The sequence below is a fragment of the Pyrus communis genome, chromosome 13, assembly GCF_963583255.1.
Source record: "Pyrus communis chromosome 13, drPyrComm1.1, whole genome shotgun sequence".
In the NCBI taxonomy this organism is placed as follows: domain Eukaryota; kingdom Viridiplantae; phylum Streptophyta; class Magnoliopsida; order Rosales; family Rosaceae; genus Pyrus; species Pyrus communis.
The window spans coordinates 4103709-4118342 of NC_084815.1; the positions used below are offsets into that span (position 1 = coordinate 4103709).

General features: G+C 36.9%; 1 protein-coding gene across 1 annotated transcript; it reads left to right on the plus strand.

Moving 5' to 3' along the window:
- Window positions 1-889: 889 nt before the first annotated feature.
- LOC137712945 (kinesin-like protein KIN-7K, chloroplastic) lies at window positions 890-13489 on the plus strand. Its single transcript, XM_068452152.1, has 23 exons — window positions 890-1080; window positions 1660-1927; window positions 2022-2119; window positions 2553-2642; window positions 3796-3848; window positions 4046-4111; window positions 4191-4244; window positions 4438-4497; window positions 4659-4737; window positions 4926-4993; window positions 7730-7792; window positions 7930-8034; window positions 8163-8267; window positions 8411-8518; window positions 8602-8748; window positions 9165-9347; window positions 9431-9592; window positions 10337-10567; window positions 11146-11406; window positions 11559-11609; window positions 12033-12080; window positions 12181-12375; window positions 12568-13489. The coding sequence occupies exons 2-23, from the start codon at window positions 1680-1682 to the stop codon at window positions 13114-13116; spliced, it is 3024 nt and encodes a 1007-aa protein (XP_068308253.1). The 5' UTR covers window positions 890-1080; window positions 1660-1679; the 3' UTR covers window positions 13117-13489.
- Window positions 13490-14634: the final 1145 nt, after the last annotated feature.

Sequence of the window (14634 nt, forward strand, 5' to 3'; positions counted from 1 at the left end):
ATTTTTGCCAGACCCCATTACAAATTTCAAACTTTTGAATTTTTTTGAGTAATTTTTCTCTAATTTCCACTAAATCCGAATGAATTGATATACCAATCCCATTGCAAATTTCCTAATTGTTCCAATTACAACATGCCTTTTCCAAACTTTTAAATACTGATTGAGACCGATGTACCCATAATACGAGTAAAAGTAAAGGAAAGTTCATGTGGAATCCACAAGTGGAAAGTTTACCTTCCCGTTGGACATTGGGCCCCACCCCCTCTCGCATCCCCTACCCATCACACGCGCACAACTCCTGTGACCTCTGACTCTCTGAAGTTTCTCTCCCTGCAAAAAACTAAAAAACATTAGAAAACCAAAAGTAATTTTTTATAACACAATTATATATAAATATTACTTAAGTTAAAAATGTGAGGCTTAATCTACGTTTTCTAGTAATGTAGATAATATTATTTGTTAAAAAAATTGTAAAAATTTCTGTAATACAATAGTTATAATAAATTGATATCTAATTTTTTTTTTTAGTGAGATTTGAACGTAAAATCATCGGCTAAGAGAGAAAGATGTGACTAATTATAAAATAAAAAAAGTATTAATTAGATTTAAAAATTAGAAAAATAGAAGAAAATCCCCACCATTTTCCAGCCAGGCTTTCACTGAGCTACAGCTACCGTACCAAATTCACTTTCTTTTTCTTTTCTTTTCTCTCTCTTTTCTTGGTTAGCATTTTCTCTCTCTACAGGTCTATAACGGGTGGTGTGTAAATATGTGTATGAGTTTCTCTAACTCTCTCTCTCTATGTGCAAAAAAGTTGGATTCGATTGAGAAATGCTGATTGTTTTCCATTGATCGAAAAAGGCATCGCTTCCAAGGCAAGCAAAAAAAGCTCAGCTATCTCTCTCTCTCTCTCTCTCTCTTTTCTTTCACTTTCTCTCACTGACTCACTTGCAGCAGCTTATCTCAGATCCGTCTCTCTGTGGCCTCAGAGACGATCTCTGTGACATAAAGCTCGCTTTCTCTCGATTTTTCTCCGTTTGGTGCATGCAATTCGCAATGCTCGTCTGATTGCATTTACAGGTGAGGCTAAAAAGCTTTGGAATTTTTCTATTTTTATATAAATGCTCTGTTTAGTTAATTGTGGTTTGGAAATTGGGAGCTGAAAATAAGGGACGTGTAATAAAATTATAAAACTGGGTTAAGAAAGTGTAATCAGCTGCAATTTTATGTGGGATTTTCTTTGTCTTTGTTTAATTTGTGTTTGGTTGCTGAGAAAATGAAGGAAAGTGGATAACATAGAGTTTTGGAATTTGCATTTATGTTATATGTGGTGAGGTAAACTAAAACTAATTCAAGAAAGAGTTGGTTTTTCGTATCGACAATGCGAGTTACTTTACCCTCCAGATGCCACAATCATCTTTGCCTTACAGTTTTCTTGGCAACCAAAAACAGTTTTAGAGGATGGTAACTAGTGGAAGTACTCAAAACTTGAACTTTCGACTTCATTTCGGTTGCTTTTTGAACGTTGAGGTCACTTCTGTGGCCAAAGTTATAGTGTGGCATCAGAACAAGCCTAAGAAAGTGTTAACATGTTGAAGAACTCAGAAGTTTAAGTTGTTGATTGATGCTGAAGTGGAATTTGTTGTCATTGTTTTGAAGGGGATTGACTTCCAGCGGTAATGGCGTCAAAATATGGATCAAAATCAAAAAAATTAGGTTCGAGCAGTTCAAAGGCTGCTAATTCCCCTGCATCTTCGACTACAACGTCTTCAAAACAATATTTGGAAACATCTATTGAATGCCAGAGTTCTCCTGCGTCTTCTTCAGCTCGAAGTAAGCCACAGTACTTGTACTTGGAAAGATTACCGCAAGATGTGGAAAAATCCAAAGAAAACGTCACTGTGACGGTCCGCTTTCGTCCACTCAGGTTCATTTTCACTAGTATGAATTGTACTGTACTTGTATAGGTTTCATGAGTACTTAGTAAGTTGGCTGTTGGTTTTCGTCTTTGTCTGGTATAGCCCAAGGGAAATTCGCCAAGGAGAAGAAATTGCATGGTATGCAGATGGTGACACCATTTTGCGAAATGAGCATAATCCATCAATAGCTTATGCATATGGTATTTTTTTTACTTTCCTTCAAACAAATAATATTGCATTCTCATTATTTGATGCACTTGTGCGGAGGAAGAAAATAGTAAGCCTAAGCTTAATGATGTTGGGATACTTGAATTGAACTTGCAAAACAATACGTACATGTAAGTATGGATAGCTGATATTCATTGAGATCTCACTCACTTTGCTTCTTAGTTGTCCATATATAAAAACAAGTCCACACTTGGTAGAGAATATGATAACGGCTGTCGAACGTTACAAGTCAGTGCAGAGTTTACCCTTAATTCAATAGGAGTTTAAAGTTTCCTATAAAGAAAGAATGTTATACCTCCATATCTTGTTTAGTGGAATTTGTTTTATCAAATGCATCGATCATAAAGCTCAGATAAGTTCATTTTGGTTGAACTTGTTTTTTTTCCCTTCATTGTTTGGTTCTAGATCGGGTATTTGGCCCTACCACCACAACGCGTCATGTCTATGATGTTGCTGCTCAGCATGTTATAAGTGGTGCTATGGAAGGCGTCAATGGTAAATTTCTTTGACTTCTTGGTTTGATGAACTTAAATTTCTAAAATGTTTTTAGCTTGATTATATGTCCAAAAAATCTTAACGGTAGCTGGATCAGCATTTCCATTTTTTTTCCCGGTTATAAAAGACGGCGAATGCGTATGTGTTTTCCAACTAGTATGCAAACCAAAAATTGTTATCCAACTACAAAATAGAAGTTCTATTTTTCAGAATATGTTGTGTGAGTGGCAACCTGAATCAGTGCTCTTGATGGCTAAATTTTGGATTAGTTTAGGGAAAATTGGATATATTCCCTTTGCTTTTGTTTCCTTTACATTATCAAGTTAATTAGAGCACCTAACTTTTGGTTGCAATTTCGATGATTGGTCCTGTAGACTGCCAGTTATGAAATCCATTTGACCATTTTGTGTTTTTCTCATTATATTTTTTTTGCATGGCAAGAAGTGATATAATCGTTGCATACATGAGGTGATGAAATTGTAAATCAATTTGGGAACTTGCAATTCTCACCTCAGTCATTCATTTCAACAACATTCCTAGGAATTCCAGCTTCCATCCTAAATTCTTCTTCACTAGGTTGCTGGATTCTGCTGGACGAGGCTATATGTTTGAGAGTTGATTGTTAACTCCCATTGGCTGAAGTATAGTTGTAATTTGGTTGTGTAGTGAATGAAGAAAGTAGAGAATCTTGGGACCTAATGGTCTGTTGCATTGGTAAAAGCTGGGACCAATAGTTTTTTGGTGAACTATCGGAATCATAAGATGATTAATCTTTTCCGGTTCTTGGCCTACAACGTTTTGTTGACCATCTAGAAAATTTTTGGATCTTCTCTTCGTAAAGCTTTGTGAATCTGAGTAGAGAGCCTATTTGGCTGAACACTGAACACACCATCTCGATTCTGCCATCAATTTTGTTTCCTAGGTACCCAGTGCATTGCCTGTCAAGGCTGACAACTTCTGCCTGGCAAGGGTAACTGGGGCACTGGTGGTTTGGATAGTTTAAGCAACTTGTTGCTCAACCGATTAAAGTTATTTGCTGTTTGCACTAAAATTTAATTGAGTAAAACTCTTCTTGGTATTCAGATATATCTAAGTTGTAGATAAGGCATAATGTATTATTGTTTATTTAGCTTATGATTTCCTTCCATGACAGGTACAATATTTGCGTATGGGGTGACCAGCAGCGGGAAGACTCACACTATGCATGTGAGATAACCTATTTATTCTCACCATTTTATTCTACAGAGTATAACTGACTAACATGCATTGATCAGTCACCTCGATATCTCCATAATTTCTCATAGAAGTAACATTTATTCTGCTATGTAGTAGCATATAAAGTATTAATGTGCTTGGATCTATTATGATTGTCAATGTGCTTATATTGGTCCTACTAATTTCAGGGTGATCAAAGGTCGCCTGGAATTATACCACTGGCTGTGAAGGATGCTTTTAGCATCATCCAAGAGGTACTTTAAACGAGGTTCTAAGTTCTTTAGCTTTTCTTATTGGAGAAACTACATATTAAAATATCTGTCTATTCTCCAGACTCCAAATCGAGAGTATCTTCTGCGTGTGTCATACTTGGAAATCTATAATGAGGTAATTGTTCCCTTCCTATTTCTCTCCAGCTTACTTATGATGCTCTGATTCTATGGTTGTTGCTGTTTGTAGACCATTGTAAATTGAAGTTTTCTGGATGCAATGTTGAACTTTATACTTCAGTGGTGCTTCTTTTTTTATTTTTATTTTTTATTTTTTATTTTTATATCATTTAAGGTTTCTTTCATTTCAGGTTGTAAATGACTTGTTGAATCCAGCAGGACAGAATTTACGAATTAGAGAAGATGCCCAGGTGCTTTATTAGTTTTGCGATCTTTGTTTGAGTTGCAATTATCTTCATAAATTACTGTTCTGAAAATAAAGATGGTTGCTGCCAGTTTATAAAAATCTTCTGTCAAGTCATTACTCTTTCACGTTAAGAATTCTTGTTAATTGTTTAATTGATGGCTGTAGGGCACCTTTGTTGAAGGAATAAAGGAAGAAGTTGTACTGTCCCCAGCTCACGCCCTTTCACTTATAGCAGCTGGAGAAGGTACAAGAACATTGATCATATTCATATGTTGCGATTATGATGAATTTTTTATTTTATTTTTTTATTATACTAAATCTTGTTTATTTGTTTAGTTGACCAGATGATATAGGTTTTTGTCATTTCAAATCGTGTTGTTTCTTTCATGAATCTTGTTTCACTTTGTGATTGAGTTTTCATTTTGCCAACAGAGCACAGGCATGTTGGCTCAACAAATTTCAATCTATTCAGTAGCAGGAGCCACACGATATTTACGCTGGTGAATATCTTAACATTTGATTTTTCTTTTAATGTTCCTTGACACTGACACACCTATTCATTGATTGATGGTAAATAGTGACATGAATTGTCCTACATCTATAAGGAATTATAGTCTTAGGGTGTGTTTGTTTGGCCTTACTATCTTTCACTAGACTAGACTGGATTAGCTATCAGGGAAATCCCGTGTTTGTTGCGTGCACGGACTAAAGTTAATGAGACTAAAGGGGATTCGCTCCGACTATCTCCCTTGCTAGGAGGTCTTAGCGAGAGCACCCTGCAACCATGGGACTGCTAAGCCCTTCGTCCGGTCTGTCCTCGTCTCCTCCTCGTCCACTCTCTGCTCTCTGTTTTCTTGAGCACCGACAGCCACCATCACATCACCACTCCCAACTTCAGCGAGATACACTGCTAGCCCAACACCACTCTCTCCCTCTCGCCTTGAACCCATAATTTCGAATGAGGAAGATCCCGCTTTCTCTGTCGTCTGTCTTGCGCTAGCAGTCCTCTGATTCACCTTCGAGGAATATCTCATTCTAGCACTCCTTGATTCAATTCCTCCGTGTTTCTGGGGGTTAATTCTTTGATTTCCTGTATTTTTTATTGGGGGGGGGGGGGGTGGTTTAATTTTGTTTGGTTGGTAGGAAAGCTGAGAAATTGGTTTCTATCGAGATCCAAGGAAAGCAAGCATCCTTGGCAATTTTAGGTAGAATTGCAGGGGAAGAAGAAACGAAATGAAAAGGCTTGAATTTGTTGCAGGCCATTGATGGACAAGATTTTTTTTTGGGAAATCGGTGATCAGGGATTTTTTTTGGAGAAATCTGGAGATCATGCAGCTTATGGAATTCTCTAGATTGAGTCAATGAAAATATCTGAATAAAAAAGTAATAAAATATTAATAAAATAATTAAAAAGTAGTAAAAAAAAATATTTAGCTTCTAAAAATAATTTAATCCATGACTTAGTCCGATACTGCACCAAACGCTTCATTATTCTTGTCCTGCTTAGTCCATACCAAGACAGTCCAACTTAGTCCTTTAAGCTAATTCAGTCCGAGATAGTTTGGTGCAACAAATGCATCCTTAGAGGATTAAGTTGTTTTTCCAATTGGAGTTGCTTACCCAATAGGAGTTAGTTTCTCAATTGGAGAAAGATTCATAACTAGATTCCAATTAGGATTAATAATCCTTATTGAAGAAGATCTTTATTATGTCTATATAAAGGGGCTATTGTACTAGTTTTGGGAAGGGAGCAAAACAATAAATTGTATACCACTCAAGGGATTAGAGTGAGAGAATATTGTCAAGTGTGTGCGAGAGAAAAGAAAAGAGATAGTTTATTTGTTGTTCTTGTTCTTTTAGGTTTTTCGTCAATTCCTAGTTCGAGAGACTTGACAAGATTATTGGTTGTACTCATTATTGATATGGTGAAAGATTGTTGTTGCTGTCCCATGGATGTAGGCACATATTGCCGAACCACGTAAATTATTGGTGTTATTTATCTTGGTTATTTGTTTTCGATTTCCGGAGTTTGTTCTATTTTTCCCATTCTTAAACGCGATATTCTCAACAAGTGGTATCAGAGCCAGGTTTGGTTGATATCCGTTTAGAATGGAGGGTGCAACCTGCTTTAATTGGGTTACGTGGAAATCAAGAGGAGGACATGCTTTACTGAAGTTGTTAAGAGCAAGCCAGCAAGTATGTCTGATGTTGATTGGACCAAGATGACGATAAGCGATGTTTTCTGGCAAAGAAGTCTATAATTGCCCTTGCCAATGATGATGGGTATTGCGATCAGGGGGAGCCTGGTCAAGAGAAGTTGTTAAGAGCAAGCCAGCAAGTATGTCAGATGTTGATTGGACCAAGATGACGATAAGCGATGTTTTCTGGCAAAGAAGTCTATAATTGCCCTTGCCAATGACGATGGGTATTGCGATCAGGGGGAGCCTGGTCAAGAGAAGTCTAATCAAGAGGGTCTTGGTTAATGGGTAATTCGATCAAGAGGAGCTTGATTATGGGTAGTTCGATCAGGGGGAGTCTGGTCATGAAACGTTCAATCAATGGGAGTTTGGTCAAGAGGAGCAATCCTATTTTTTTTTTTTGGTATACCTTCCTCATGGTCATGGTCTGGAGGGGGAGATTGTTGGGTTTTTTCCAGCCCATGATGAGTTGTCCTACGTCTATAAGGAATTATAGTCTTAGAGGATTAAGTTGTTTTCCCAATTGGAGTTGCTTATCCAATTGGAGTTAGTTTCTCAATTGGAGAAAGATTCATAACTAGATTCCAATTAGGATTAATAATCCTTATTGAAGAAGACCTTTATTATGTCTATATAAAGGGGATATTGTACTAGTTCTGGGAAGGGAGCAAAACAATAAATTGTATACCACTCAAGGGATTAGAGTGAGAGAAAAGAAAAGAGATAGTGTATTTCTTGTTCTTGTTCTTTCAGGTTTTCGTCAATTCCTAGTTCTAGAGATTTGGCAAGATTATTGGTTGTACTCATTATTGATATGGTGAAAGATTGTTGTTGCTGTCCCGTGGACGTAGGCACATATTTCCGAACCACGTAAATTCATGGTGTTATTTATCTTGGTTATTTGTTTTCGATTTCCGGAGTTTGTTCTATTTTTCGCATTCTTAAACGTGATATTCTCAACATCTATTTGGACCATCAGTTTATTTATTTTGGCTCGATTGATGACTTTATATATTTGTATGACTACTTTGTCAACAGACAATAGAAAGTAGTCCATGTGGGGAAAATTGTGAAGGTGAAGCTGTAAGTCTGTCACAATTGGTATGTATTCAACACTACGGACGGATACCAATTACTTGTTTGTTATCTTCCTGGATTAATCGTAATCTATTCAGTATTTTTTGTATTCGATATTTAGGGTTTCTTATGAATCTATCATATCTAACTTATATGTGCAGAACCTCATCGATCTGGCAGGTTCTGAGAGCTCGAAAGCTGAAACTACTGGTGTCAGACGGAAAGAAGGATCCTATATTAATAAAAGTTTGCTAACTCTAGGAACTGTGAGGCCTCAACATTGTTTTAAACCAAGAAGTCTGAAATATTTTTTAGATTGTCCTTCGAGTACTTCTAGTCATTGTTCATCTTACATGGTATACTTATTTCGGAGTATTTTTAACTTCTATTGTAGGTTATATCAAAGTTGACCGATATGAGGGCTACTCATATACCATACAGGGATTCTAAATTGACAAGACTTCTTCAATCTTCTCTAAGTGGACATGGGCGTGTATCTGTAAGGCTTCTCCTGTTGTTATGGTTTCACCTCTGTTCCACTTATCTGGATATTATTCCAATACATCTTTCTGGCAGAACCAATACTGCTAGCAAAGAAAGTTTTGCAATTGATTTATTTACTTATATTGTCCACTATTACAGCTCATCTGCACTGTTACTCCTTCATCAAGCAGTTCCGAAGAGACACATAATACATTGAAATTTGCACATCGGGCAAAACACATAGAAATTCAAGCAGCACAAAACAAGGTATGCTTGCTTTATCTCTTTTTTTCTCAAACTGATTATGTTTTCCTTTGTTTATCACCTCACATAATGTTTTGTACCCGCAGATTATTGATGAGAAGTCGCTCATTAAGAAATATCAAAATGAGATACGTAGTTTAAAGGAAGAGTTAGAAGAGTTGAAGAGGGGTATAGTCACAATTCCTCAACTAAAAGATGCTGGGGAAGATGATATTCTGCTCCTTAAACAAAAGGTGCTTCCAAATTCCTCTACAGGATTGGTCTCAGGGTTATTTCTGGGTCTGCAACTATTTTTGTATTCTTGCTTTCGACGAAATCAAACTTGAATTAAATGCTAAAACATTACTAACTAGTTCAGAGCCAAAAGGAGCCGGACAAACTATATATTGAAGTGTGAGTGTTGACTGGTTTGGGATTTTGGTTTTGATTTTCTGTTAATTCTGGATTCTCTTAAACTGTTATGGATCAACTGTAAAGCCACCTTGGGCCCCATCTTTGATAAATGGGTTCAATTCTCTGTATTATTAACAGACCTTTTGTCATTCGGTTGCTGCACAGTTTCCTCTAGTAAAATTGCATAAATATATTTCTGAATAGTCATTGTTGTGTGACTTGAACTGCTTCTTTTGCTGTGGTGTGATGTGTAAAGTTAGAAGATGGCAAATACAAACTGCAATCAAGATTGGAACAAGAAGAAGAAGCCAAAGCTGCTTTGTTGGGAAGAATCCAAAGGCTGACAAAATTGATTTTGGTCTCAACAAAAGGAACACAATCATCAAGGTTTTCTCACCGACCTGATGTTAGAAGAAGACATTCCTTTGGTGAAGAGGAGGTTGGACTGAGTTCTCCCATATTTTCTCTCTGCTAGATGAATAAACGAGTTTTGTTTTCTTATTTTCTTTGTGAAAATTACAGCTTGCATACCTACCATACAAAAGGCGGGACTTGATTTTGGATGATGAAAGCGTTGAATTGTTTGTTCCTCCTCTTGAGGGGAGTACTGAAATGACTGATGACACACTGAAGGGGGAGAAGAAGACTCGGAAGCATGGACTTCTAAACTGGTTAAAGATACGGGTATGTGCCATTTGCTTTGTAGAAATCTGTCGTCCTTTCTTAAGGTTGTATGTACATTTTTAAATCACGTTGATAAAAAAAAAAATCACCAATAGTAAATGTAGAAGATGGGGCATTTGGCCTAGGTTTCATCATCCTTCCTGTCTCAGCTATTTTATCCAGTATCCAGAGTGACGTTTTGTTTCACTCATCTGTGGTTTCTACCTTTATCCAGTCATTAATAATGTTAATAATGTATAGAAGCTGCCTTGATTTTGAGCAATTGTCTAATGTGAAATTTAGGGTTGTTAGTATGGATGCTGAAGGTGTTTGTTCCAGTAGTTTTATATCTCTTACAGTGGATGGTATTCTTGATGCTGATATAACTTACAGCTTTAGTAGCTTTATCTTGTTATTTCTTGGGCTTATTTTTCTGTTTCAGATTCTTTTATGGCCATAAATGCTGCTAACATCAACTGGTTCTCAAATTTCATGGGCACTCATAAACATGGAATTCTGGAAACATTGTTTTTCCTCCTTAGAGAAATGTAATTGTAAGAAAATCCCTTTGGTTTTCTGAATTTCCAATTATAAAATGAATGAACTAGGGACTCCTTGATATGGTCTGAACCTTCAGCTTTTCTGAAGGAACCGGTTACTCTAAAGAATCAAACTTTTTTGCTCCGTGTGCCTGACAGCCTAAAATGTCTATCATTGCAGCAGATTTTTTGTACTTTCTGTTGATTTATTTTCCATCTTGGTCAGAAACGTGATAGTGGTACAGGGACGTTGACAAGCACAAGTGATAGATCCAGTGGAATAAAATCTACTAGTACACCTTCAACACCTCAAGCAGAAAGTGGTAATTTTCATGTAGAATCGAGGCTTTCACATTCAGCTCTTACAGAAAACTCTCCATCGGCTGATCTTTTGTCTGAGGCTAGAGAGGACAGAGAAGTTCGTCAGGAAAATTTCCTGGGACGAGAGGCACCTCTGGTATGTGAATGTTCTGCATAAAGGATGTTAACTTGTACTTGAGCCTGCATGCCCCCATGAACATTTCTGCCATCTCTAGTATGATTGTATCAAATATTGCTCATTATGTCCATATATTAAAGAGAAAGGACAGATGTAATGCAGGTTTTGAAGCTGTAGTGTTATTTAGAATTGCTAGGACATTAAACTGAACCTAAAAAAGAAAAAGAAATAAAGGCGAAAAAGAGTCAAAAGCATGTATTTTTGTTTCTAAGAAATAGCGTTTCATATTGAAATAATGTGGTTGGGAAATGGAAATGAACACTATTTCTGGCCAGAAAATTTGTCATGTGCTGTTTATGACATCATACTTTCCTTCCTGTGCCTGCATATCATTTGAGCCATTTTGTGTCTTCTTTTATTATTTATTTATTTGAGCCTGAGTTTATTAAACATACAGGCTGATAACTTACTTGACGTATATACTAAGTTACTAACTTACTAAGTATGGACCAAATGGTTAAATTTCCATGCTTCAACTAGTTTATTTCTCTATTTCTTGATTCATTCATTGCTCATTTATTTGTTTATCCTGTCAGACTAGCATGAAGTCAATTGATCGGATCAATCTTTTAAGGGAGCAGCGAAAAATCTTGTCTGATGAGGTAGCACTCCGTTCAAGTGCTCTGAAGCGGTTGTCCGAGGAGGCTTCAAGACACTCCGAGAAGGATGAAATTAAGATGGAGATGCGAAAGTTCAAAGATGAAATCAAGGTGAAGAATGAACAAATAGCTTTGGTGGAAAAGAAAATTGCAGAGTCCTTTTCACACAACAAAATGAGTCAACTGGAAGCATCCCAAGTAAGTCCGGGATTCCTTACTGTTGTCAGCTGGTATCCTTTTCTTTTTCTTCCAAAAAAAAAAAAAAAAGAAAAAAGTATGCCCTGGTATCATAAGTTGTTTTCATTTTTGTTTAAACTCAAACCTTACGTTGTTTCTGGTTTATGCTGCAGTCTATTGCTGAAGTGATGGAGCAATTGAATGAGAAGTCCTTTGAACTTGAGGTGATAAATAATAACTTTGTACATTTTGATATGAGAAAACATAGCACAGTAAATTCTGAACTATAAAATAGTTCATATGGAGCATCATGTAGGCCTTCTGCATGCGGAGTGTCATGTTGACTTTACAATCATGTAGATTTTTATTGTAAAACATTTTTTTTGATAATTAATGTTGCAGCCTAGGGACTAACATAATATGCCACTTGACACACCATAGAAGCATTTGAGTTCCATGGAATGTCCAAAAACCCCATCTTTCATTTATCCACTTGCATAGTTTTACTTCAGTTTCCAGTGTGCAAGACTTTTGGATGTCATACAAATTGCAACTACAATATCGAAGAAATGGAGAAATGAAATGAAATTTTCGAAGGCCTCAACTCCAAGTCTATTCTGTTGACTGCTGTATCTTTTTTGTGCCAGGTTAAAGCTGCTGATAATCGTATCATCCAAGAACAGCTGGAACAAAAGGTACAGGAACTACTTTACTAAAATTTATTTGTTCTGTTCATCTTTAGACGAGACTTCAGAATTTAGAACCTCATATGACTTTATATTACGTTGTTACCAGATTGGTGAATGCAAAGGATTGCAGGAAACAGTCGCCTCCTTGAAGCAGCAGCTTTCTGAGGCACTAGAGTTCAGAAATTTGAGCCCAGTAGTCACTTCTCGAACTGGTTCAAAAAATTTGCATGAGGAACTGGGCACAGAGAAAGATAATGCGGTGTTGAATGACAAAAATGAAGTTTTCCTCCTACTGAAGCAGGTTTTTCTCCTCTTGTGGCTTCTAAGTATTTGTTTAGTTGTAAAATTCGAGTTTCGTATTATTCCCAACAAAAGTACCACCGATGAATTTCATGAGCCTATTATGTCTCCATTTATTTATTTTTTAACTTTAGCAATTTTAACACTGTCAAGCAGGATCTTATTAAATTATTGTTTTTCAACCCTTAATTAGGTTGAAGAACTGAAGCAGAAGGTGGCTGAACTGACGGAGTCAAAGGAACAGTTAGAAGTTCGGAACAAGAAATTGGTGGAGGAGAGCTCGTACGCCAAAGGTCTAGCCTCAGCTGCTGCTGTTGAGCTCAAGGCATTATCAGAAGAAGTTTCCAAACTCATGAACCAAAATGAAAAACAAGCTGCTGAGCTAGCCGCATCTAAGAGCTCTCCAACTCTGCGTCGAAATAGTAGCACAATCCGAAATGGTCGGAGAGATAGTCACATCAAACAGGACCAAAGCGGGCTTATCTCAGAAATGAAGAGAGAACTGGCAGTGAGCAAGGAGAGAGAACATTCATACGAGGCTGCTCTTACGGAGAAGGATAAAAGAGAGGCTGATCTTCAAAGAAGGGTTGAGGAATCCAAGCAAAGAGAAGCATACCTGGAAAATGAACTCGCCAACATGTGGGTTCTCGTGGCGAAATTAAAAAAATCCCACGGAACTGAAACTGATTCTTCGGACTCAACAAAAGAGACCCGACAAACTGATGGTTATGGGGGATGGTAGCGTGACGAGTGTTCAAGATGATCCGGCAAGATTGAGCTTTCGATAAAATTGGTTTGAGAGAGAGCGAGAGAGAGCTGTAAAAATGTGTGTTTTGTATGGTAAGGGCTTATTGTATGTGTATACAAGTTAGGGTTTTTTTGTCTTCTTTATGGGGTTTCTTGACAAGGGGGTTATTGTTTGTTCGTAACGATTTAGGGCTTCTTTTCGAGTACACAGTGCCGATTCAAATGTATTCCACAAATACACAATCTGGGGTTCTCTATTTTTCGCAGGTTAGTATTTGTTGATGCATTATATTGAAATATAATAATATTAGTTTAACATGCGGCCGGTCATGCAAAAAAAAAAGGCTCCTATTGTTATAAATTTCTTATTTAAGTGTGATTGTAAATTTTAGATTAGATTTGATTCTAGTTATTCTTCCCTATGAAGACTTGTATTCCTTAGAGGAGAAGGACTTTTTCTCCACCTTGTTACTATAAATAAATGCACTGTGTAGGGAAAATAATACATCCTCTATACAACCCTACAAACACATTTCTTTCTATATTTTCTTCGTGCCGTCGCCCCTTCTCCTTGCCAGTTAAATATAGGCCACAATATGTTATCGACACGCTCTTACCATTGCGCTTAGGAATTTGACGCAAAAATTATTCGTCTTCAATTAGGGGAGTATGACATTTCAATTATTTTTAATTGATTCAATTTAATTTTTTTTTTTTGTGTTGAACGTGATACAAGCTTTGGAGATGGAAAGCCGAAATTGAAGAAAGATTTTCTGCATCAAACCAGTTCATCAATATCATCACGCAATCAGATTCTTTCAAAATAATAGTTTTTATCTTTATATTTTTGTAGCCTTGATAGTATGAGCATTCATCGTAATGCATGACTCAATTTTACGTTTTTTTTTTTTCAAATTTTACATAAATTGTGTATGCATTATATCCATAATTGTTGAATTATGTGAATTGATATTGCCATGAATTGCATCAAATATATGTCCATGCATTGAATTATTTAATTGAATATGCATTGAATTAATCTGGAAATTGAAAAAAAAAAATATAATTTTTTTTAAGGGTTTGTCGAATTCAAAACTCAAGCTCACGTGAGCCTTCTTGAGCTGCAATGCACCGGAGCAAAACCCCCAATGCTCCATCTGAGAAGACGACATCGTTTCGACATCGAACCCACAAACCCAGCTACCACCTGTAGTAGGCCACGGCTTCACCGCCGTCTTTCTGGGACATCATGACCTACAATCATGTTTTTGGGACCCAACCATCGTCGGGGACGATTGGTTTCTCGAAAAATCTGATGGCCATTGGTAAATTTTTGAAGGATTTTTTGAATCTGCACGATTTCTTCGGTTTGAATTCCACACCCAGCACCACTAGGGTGTTCTGGATTTCTCGACCTAAGCCCTAGTAGGCCTCGAACTCTCGGGCCTGAATCGCATAGCACCATTTTTTGGACTGCTAGTTGTCTTTGCTGCCACGACCCAAATCTAAACAG

What these genes read in the sequence shown, in the direction of transcription:
- LOC137712945 (XM_068452152.1), top strand. Translation starts at nt 1,680, where the DNA reads ATGGCGTCAAAATATGGATCAAAATCAAAAAAATTAGGTTCGAGCAGT. An exon ending in ATCAATAGCTTATGCATATG is followed by an intron (nt 2,120 to 2,552) that starts GTATTTTTTTTA and finishes GTTTGGTTCTAG; the next exon opens with ATCGGGTATTTGGCCCTACC. An exon ending in AAGAACAGCTGGAACAAAAG is followed by an intron (nt 12,081 to 12,180) that starts GTACAGGAACTA and finishes CGTTGTTACCAG; the next exon opens with ATTGGTGAATGCAAAGGATT.